Source organism: Macaca nemestrina, chromosome 10 (genome assembly GCF_043159975.1).
Source record: "Macaca nemestrina isolate mMacNem1 chromosome 10, mMacNem.hap1, whole genome shotgun sequence".
NCBI classification, from domain to species: domain Eukaryota; kingdom Metazoa; phylum Chordata; class Mammalia; order Primates; family Cercopithecidae; genus Macaca; species Macaca nemestrina.
This window is the reverse complement of record NC_092134.1, coordinates 47,442,819-47,451,473: the sequence shown is the minus strand read 5'-3', so window position 1 is coordinate 47,451,473 and position 8,655 is coordinate 47,442,819. Positions and strand designations below refer to the sequence as shown.

General features: G+C 32.6%; 1 protein-coding gene across 1 annotated transcript; it reads left to right on the top strand.

Annotated features, from left to right (window-relative positions):
• Nucleotides 1-531: 531 nt before the first annotated feature.
• LOC105473261 (neurotensin) lies at nucleotides 532-7,820 on the top strand. Its single transcript, XM_011726973.3, has 4 exons — nucleotides 532-797; nucleotides 2,990-3,051; nucleotides 4,722-4,946; nucleotides 7,054-7,820. The coding sequence occupies exons 1-4, from the start codon at nucleotides 725-727 to the stop codon at nucleotides 7,204-7,206; spliced, it is 513 nt and encodes a 170-aa protein (XP_011725275.1). The 5' UTR covers nucleotides 532-724; the 3' UTR covers nucleotides 7,207-7,820.
• Nucleotides 7,821-8,655: the final 835 nt, after the last annotated feature.

The following is an 8,655-nucleotide window of genomic DNA, read 5'->3' as shown; positions in this document are numbered from 1 at the left end:
ATTTCTTTTTATTGGCTTTGTTTCTATTCTCTAAATTTATTTGCTTAATTTTTATAACTGATTCTCTGACTATATTCCATCTTATTCTAGCGTGGATCATTTAAAACCTGTATTAGTTTTGGAACCACTAAACATTTGCTCAGAAGTTTGAATTACCAGAAAAGCCCCTAACTCTTCAAGAACTTTCAAGCCTAAGGAATCACTGATTTAATGCATTCATCCTTGAGATTTTACTTAAAAATTAGAAATAACAGATCTCATATTTCACAAAATCAAAATGACTTTTGCAGTGGGGGAATGAGAAGTGGGAAAAGGATGATACTGGGGGTTCTCTGTCAGTATGCTGTACATAGCAGTGCAGTTGAATGACTCCTTCTGTGCGTCAGAAATCCAAAGCAGCAGCAGCAGCAATTAGGGAAGATCGTCACTTTCACTCAAGGTTCAGAAATGGGGGAGGAGAGCAGAGGGGGACAAAGGAAAAGGGGAGGAGAAAGCAGGGCGAAGGGGGAAAGGATAGAGGTGAAGATAGGGCACATCCTGCAAAGATAATGCCTGTACAATCAATGACATCATCCTCCTGCTTATATATATAGGGGAATGGCCAGAGCACCTCTCATAGTTCACTCACTTTCAAAGCCAGCTGAAGGCAAGAGGAAGTGCTAGAGAGAGCCCCCTTCAGTGTGCTTCTGACTTTTATGGAATTGGCTTGTTAGAAGGCTGAAAGATGATGGCAGGAATGAAAATCCAGCTTGTATGCATGCTACTCCTGGCTTTCAGTTCCTGGAGTCTGTGCTCAGGTAAGCAAAACAGAATTTCACAACTCCCTGAAGTGATTTCTTTTTTCTCTTTTGCAGTGTGTTGCTACTTATGTTCATGTATCGAGGGAGAAGAGTTGCTCCCTTTTATTCAGGATTTGCCTTTTAGTGACAGAAACAGAATATCTTTTTCTCTGCCTTTATGATTACTGAGAGCTGCATTTTCCCTTTTAAAATCTACAAAGCAATAAAAGGGATTTCAATGAAACACTGCATGACCCCCTTTGGAATGCAACCACTAGAGAAAAAAAAAAAAAAAAAAAACCTTACAAAACTTTCAATTAGGCTGATCATTATCTAATGAGAAGTACAGAGACAGTGGCTGTCAACCTGCAAACCCATCATTAAATCCCATTCCATTTAAAATGTTTTACTCTCATCCTCATTCAATCTCTTAGGAAACGGTGGCCCTCATGCCCTTGTAATAGTCCCCATATTATTTTCTTAATTGTTTGTGTTAAGATAACACATAAAGTGAAAATGGATGCTTACTGAAAAATGAATGAAGCATTATTTGTAGATATTCATTTCTAGAAAAATACAAAAATATTCCAGATCCTTTTTGAGAATACAGTTTGCATAGTCTAATAAGTATGCTATTAATATAACTGTTTGGCATTTTTTCCATGCCATTTAAGTTAATACAAAATACAGTTGGAGAATTGGTATTCTTATATTGATGGAAATGATTTGACTTCAGAGTGTTTTGCATGTGGTGTGAAAGGAGAAGTTATATAGTCCTAAATATCTATAAATAACACACTTTGAAAATAAGATTTAAATTGAAAGGTATAACATGAAATATTACAACCATTGCAAAAGGCTGTACTTAATATTTAAGAAATATTTGAATGACCACTTCAAAGGGAAAAGAACACCTTAGGAAGTAAATGCAGCAAAAATAATTTAATCTGCTCCGTGCTTTTATGTATCATAAATATGACATTGAAATGTTTAACTCAAACTCATGCTATCATTTGATTTAAATTATGACATTAAAATCTAAGAAGATATAAAAGTGATTTATGCAAAATTTTAAATTTATTTTAATCATCAAAACATAACTTTCAGCTTCTACTTTTCAAATCTTATGAGAAAAAACAAACTTTTCTACAATTGTGATTTTATCTGAAAGTTATATGAGATTAAAGATTCACATACTTCTGGAAGAAAAACTGGGTTATTGATTAAGCACTGTGATGATTAACTTGAAACTACTTGTTGTAATAATGCAAAACTTATGAGGATTTGAGTATACATTGTTCATAAATTCCTAAAACAGATTATGTCTCTAACAAATAAGGAGAGAAGATCTCTTGTATAATTTAGGTTCTAGGTAAAATTAAGCCAATAGTTTCTCCGATTCTGACATTTCTTTTTACTGAGTGTGAAGTACAAGAAAGATAGAGTCATTTTTAACTTGATTTTTATTATCGTACACTATTTTCTAAATTTTCCTTCTCTGTAAAATATTCATTAACAGAAACTTGGATAGAGTTTAAAAAAAAATCCAGAGACCCATTTTCAATGCTATTGTACATGTATTGTTGAACAGGTCTACTTGTGCTTTAAACAATTTTCTTAAACACCTATGATAAAATTAAGGATACATAATTCCGAATTCTTACTTAAAGTACAAATACAATTCTTTCAACGTATGTTTTGTAAAAAGGCATCTCAAGTTAAGTAAATCTCAGTATCTGTATTATTCTAAAATTATCAGTAAGCAATTCTCTTTGGTTTTGTCTTGAAAAAGTCTCTTGTATAATCTTCATTATGTTGTGTTTTTAAATGTTAATATGCATATTTTCTATATAGGTAAACTATGGCTGGTAAGAAATAAACTACTCTAGCATATTTGGTAAAATATGTGTTATACAATATAATCACATTTTAAAAATCTGAAATTCAAAGTTTAAACAACTCGAAGTCATCAACAGCTGTCTGAACAAATAATCATATGCTTATTTTCTTAGAAGTGCTTCTACTATTTTAGCTTCCTATTATGCTAAAATATACCTAAAATTTGTTTTTTAAGATTACTATTTTTAAGAAAATACATAAGAAAGACATTAACCTCTAAGACTACTTTTTAAAATTAACCTAAAATCTGTAGATTATGATATAATTATATGATATGTGATTATAGTAAACTTGATTTTGATTTTACTCAGATTCAGAGGAGGAAATGAAAGCATTAGAAGCAGATTTATTGACCAGCATGCATACATCAAAGGTAACTTTTTCTTTTCTTTAACTCTGGGTTGAAGTACATATGAACTTTCATTATCAATATGGTATCCTTTTCCTATAGTAATAACTTCCCATCCAGATTTAAAAGTTCCTTAAGAGGCATTTCCTTTTTGAAAAAAAAAAATTCTTTTAGTTAAAAGAAGTTAAAGGTGTTGATATGACAGGTAAAGAAATTATAGTTCTATCAATCAGTATTTTGCAATTTTAATTAATTGCCACACATATTTACGTGCCTGTAAATGTTTTTAAAGGAACTTGTTTCCATGCCTTTTACATTGGGTATGATGAAAGGTATATTGGTCTCAGTTTAAATGAAAACAAAGTGAGCTCTTTGCCTTTGTTTATTATATTGGGGGAAATAAAATGGTGTTTTTTTATTTCCTTAAATTAGAAATAACAGTTCATTACAACCTGCAAAACAAATGTAGTAGAGAGGGGAGAGCAATGGACTGGCAAGCAGGAGCACTGAGATCTAATCCTGAAACAGTGACTTATTAAATATTTTATCTTTAGCAAGTGGATTAGTTTACCTTGCTTACCTGTGTTTCCTTGTTTTTAAATGCAGCTCATAGTCTTCTAGACATTTACCATTCTATAATGTATTTAGGAATTACTAAACTGTACTCTTCATTGTATGTCTGGATTTAATTCTCCCTATACCAGACACGTTATTTTCACATGTTCTAATTCTTTTTTCTTTAATTGAGCCAAATACAACTTTGTATTCTGGGCCCTATTACTCCTCTGCTGGGGTCTTGAAAGCAAGTTTCTAAAATTCCAATCCGTACCTAGGAATACGTTCTGCGGTACATGTGCAGGATGTGCAGGTTTGTTACATAGGTAAAGGTGTGCTGTGGTGGTTTGCTGCACCTATCAACCCATCACCTAGGTATTAAGCCTAGCATGCATTAGCTATTTTTCCTAATGCTCTTGCTTCCTCCACCCCACCCTCTGACAGGCCCCAGTGTGGGTCGTTCCCCTCCCTGTGCCCATGTGTTCTCATTGTTTAGTACTCAATCAGAATACCAATGGCTACAACATCTTCAGTTCAAAAATAGACAACGGAAGTTAATAGTCTGTGTTAGAAAATGGGATAAGTTACGTGCCTTGGTGTCTTGGTATAGATTTACCTAATTCCCAGGTGCAAGTTAATACATAAAGGTCCTAAATAATCTGTGATGCTACCCATAACAATTATTAATGTGTGGAATGCATTACTATCTTCATGCTTTGTAATTGTCCACATTTAATAATACCATCTTTGTCACTGCCCCATTAAACATTAAGCTGAAATGTAATAGATATGGAATAATTTTTTATTTTTAATTTTTCATCTGTGATATATATATCATATTTATATATTTCTGATGTCATTTTAATTTCCTTGCTTTTTTACTTTGCTCTGTGTGTATACACATAAGTGCATGTGTATGTGAATATGACTATTGCGTTTTGTTAAATAGAATTTATGAGATATTGGCACTATACAACTTTGTGAACATGATGTTACTAAATAAATAACACTGTGTTTATTAGACTGGAGTAGCAATTAGACCCTAAATGTGATGGTTTAGCACACTGAAAATTCATTTCTTGCTCATGTAACACAAGTTTTAATTGCAGGTTTTTTTTTTTTTTTATTTTATGTTTCAGATTAGTAAAGCACATGTTCCCTCTTGGAAGATGACTCTGCTAAATGTTTGCAGTCTTGTAAATAATTTGAACAGCCCAGCTGAGGAAACAGGAGAAGTTCATGAAGAGCAGCTTATTACAAGAAGGAAACTTCCCACTGCTTTAGATGGCTTTAGCTTGGAAGCAATGTTGACAATATACCAGCTCCACAAAATCTGTCACAGCAGGGCTTTTCAACACTGGGAGGTATAGCAATAACAAAATATTAATATGATTATAGTTACACTAGTTAACTGTCATTTGTATTGATTTATTAAATTCCCAATCATAATCATAACAAGAAGAGTTACAAGTATTGAAGAAGAACAAGCCACGTGTTGAAGTCAACATTGCTTCAAATCTTCAAAGTGTCCTTCAAATATTTGAAACTGAGCAAAATATGTTTTTCTTCAACCTTAAAAAGAGGATATATCTTCAGGCAGATTTGATCTACATGTTTTTATTATGCTTAAGTGGATGGCATGTTTAGGCAATTTTTGTTGTTGTAGGTGGTGGCATGTCTAACAAATTTAAGCAACTCAAAATGTTGTCTTAGAAACACAAAGTCATGTGTAGTGATCTATAAACAAACTGGATTTATAAATCTATAAACAAAGTAATCCAAGTAAAACTGGAATAAAACATAAAGTTTTCCATTTGTATTTGAATATATTAGGCAAACAAAAAATATATTTTTATGTATATACAAATATAAGATAAGGATGTATTACGTTGTTGCAAAAGTAATTGTGGTTCTTGCCATTACTTTTGCCATTACTGTTGATGGCAAAAACTACAATTACTTTTGCACCAACCTAATATATCTCTATTATTCCAGTTTTATCTGGAACCTGTTGTGTTTGAATATATTAGGCAAATAAAAGTATTTTTAATTTATATAAAGGTATATATAATAGGGATATATATCTGCCCATCATTTCAGTTTGTTTGGAAACCTTTGTGTTATGTGTTTGTTTATAAATACACACCAGTGTGTAATAATGTACTTGCAAAATGCTTTACAATTTATTGCCTTCATTGATATATTTTGCTCTGAAATATAAATTACAGCTTTGAGAAGATATAGAACAATGTTAGGATAAAGAAGAGGAGGGGGAAGAAAAATAAATTCTTCAACAAAAACAAAACAGATGTTTAAAAATTTCTGACAAGGGAAACATTTCTTTCAAATTAACCTCTAAGAGAAATTTGGTCAATATTTTATATTCTGGATTTACACTAGCATTGGAGATCTGAGGGTGCCTTCCCTGCTAATCTAACAAACTTGTGATTGACTACCAAAGAGCTACCCTGTAGATAAGAAGAAGTGCAGGCAGAATTTCTAGTGTTTATTATAACTGGTAAGCAAAAAGATAAATAAACAAAAAACTGAAAAGATCAGTTTTAAATTTACTATTAATTATTTAATTTAAATTTCTGGTAAATTGTTTAGTATTTAAAATATGTTTTGGCTGGGCATGGTGGCTCACGCCTGTAATCCCAGTAGTTTGTGAGGCTGAGGCGGACTGATCACTAGGTCAGGAGATCGAGACCATCCTGGCTAACACGGTGAAATCTCGTCTCCACTAAAACTACAAAAAATTAGCCGGGCGTGGTGGCCGGCGCCTGTCGTCCCAGCTACTCAGGAGGCTGAGGCAGGAGAATGGCGTGAACTCGGGAGGCGGAGCTTGCAGTGAACCTAGATCGCACCACTACACTCCTGCCTATATTTTTATATAGGAAAATGTCCATTATATGTTACTTACCCCCCCCCAAAAAAAAATCCTCAATAAACTACTATGTAGACCAATTCTACTATGTAGAATGTTTTTCATGTCAAATCAGTAACTGACTTAATTGAATATAAAATTTTGTTACCTTTGTTGCCAAACTTGGTTTACCAGATCAAAAACTATATTGAAATATATATTTCATACTTTTGGCATTTCCATCATAAATTGAAGCCTGAAAAGTACTCAAAGGTCTATTTGGTGTTTTTCTACAAAAGGTGGGATTAGTGTACAGTCTTGAAATACATAACTAGTAAAGTATATAGAAATTTTTTAAAAGAGCTAGCCTGGTGAACTAGGAAGAATCCTGAACTGAGTCAGAATTACCATGTTCTTATACTATTGCAGCCACTGAATAGCCGTCTCTCCTTTGAAAAAACAATTTCTTTGAACTTCATGTATCTCGTATCTCACCTACATATGTCTTGCTGTCTTAACAGCAAATGAGATAGAATGTAGAAAAATGCTCTGAAACAAAAGAGTTTATTCATGTAAGTTTCACTTACTTCATCTCTATCTTGCAGTTAATCCAGGAAGATATTCTTGATACTGGAAATGACAAAAATGAAAAGGAAGAAGTCATAAAGAGAAAAATTCCTTATATTCTCAAACGGCAGCTGTATGAGAATAAACCCAGAAGACCCTACATACTCAAAAGAGATTCTTACTACTACTGAGAGAATAAATCATTTATTTACATGTGATTGTGATTCATCATACTTTAAATATCAAATTATATTTGTGTGAAAATGTGACAAAACACACTTACTTGTCTCTTCTACAATTGTGGTTTATTGAATGTGATTTTTCTGCACTAATATAAATTAGACTAAGTGTTTTCAAATAAATCTAAATCTTCAGCATGATGTGTTGTGTATAATTGGAGTAGATATTAATTAAGTCACATGTATAATGTTTTGTAATTTTGCAAAACATATCTTGAGTTGTTTAAACAGTCAAAATGTTTGATATTTTATACCAGCTTATGAGCTCAAAGTCCTACAGCAAAGCCTAGCTTACATATCATTCACCCAAAACAAAGTAATAGCACCTCTTTTATTATTTTGACTGAATGTTTTATTGAATTGAAAGAAACATACATTCTTTTCAAGACTTCCTCATGAATCTCTCAATTATAGGAAAAGTTATTGTGATAAAATAGGAACAGCTGAAAGATTGAATAATGAACTATTGTTAATTATTCCTATTTTAATGAATGACCTTGTACTGAATTTTTTGTCTGTTAAATGAACTAGATAGCTAATAAAAAGACAACTAGTCATCAAAATCATGTTTCTCCACAGATTTGCTTCTTTATAGTGTTACTTTTTATTGAATTTTCCCCCTTTTGCATTTTGACCTAGTAAATAATAGTTTTACTTTTAACTTCACTGAGGTATTTGTGTGACTAATATTTTTCTCAGTTGGAAGGGCATATTTGAGGCAAAAGCTATGCTTGAAATAACACTTCTTAATTTGCTTCTTTATAGTGTTACTTTTTATTGAATTTTCCCCCTTTTGCATTTTGACCTAGTAAATAATAGTTTTACTTTTAACTTCACTGAGGTATTTGTGTGACTAATATTTTTCTCAGTTGGAAGGGCATATTTGAGGCAAAAGCTATGCTTGAAATAACACTTCTTAAATTTTCTTTAAGATCATACATATGGTGTCTGAAGCCCTCAAAGTCTTCGCAAGTCATCATTAGTAGTGACTTTCTTGACTCTTTCTTTTATAGAGGTCTAGGAAGTCTTCTCCTCGCAAGGCTGCAACCTATCCCCCAGTCATCTATGCAAGATAAATCAGAGCTTGAGTTGTTCTGGTATTAAGAAGCCTTTACAACTCCATATCCCTTTGAGAAGATTGTCCCTCCTTGAGGATTAATATTACTCTTGGAAGAAGTGAAGACAAATCTATAGATCTCTGAGTTTTTCTTGTAAAATCACAACTTCTCATTACTACTGCCCCACCATCTCTTACCATCCCAGTAGTCTCATAATTAAAAGTGCCCAAAGTCCTGCTTATAAGAAGGAAAGTATTTCATAATGATTAAGAGTGTCTTCTCTGCAGCTAGAATGCCTAGATTCAGCTCCATTACTCACTAAGCAGTATTAGATAACTTAACC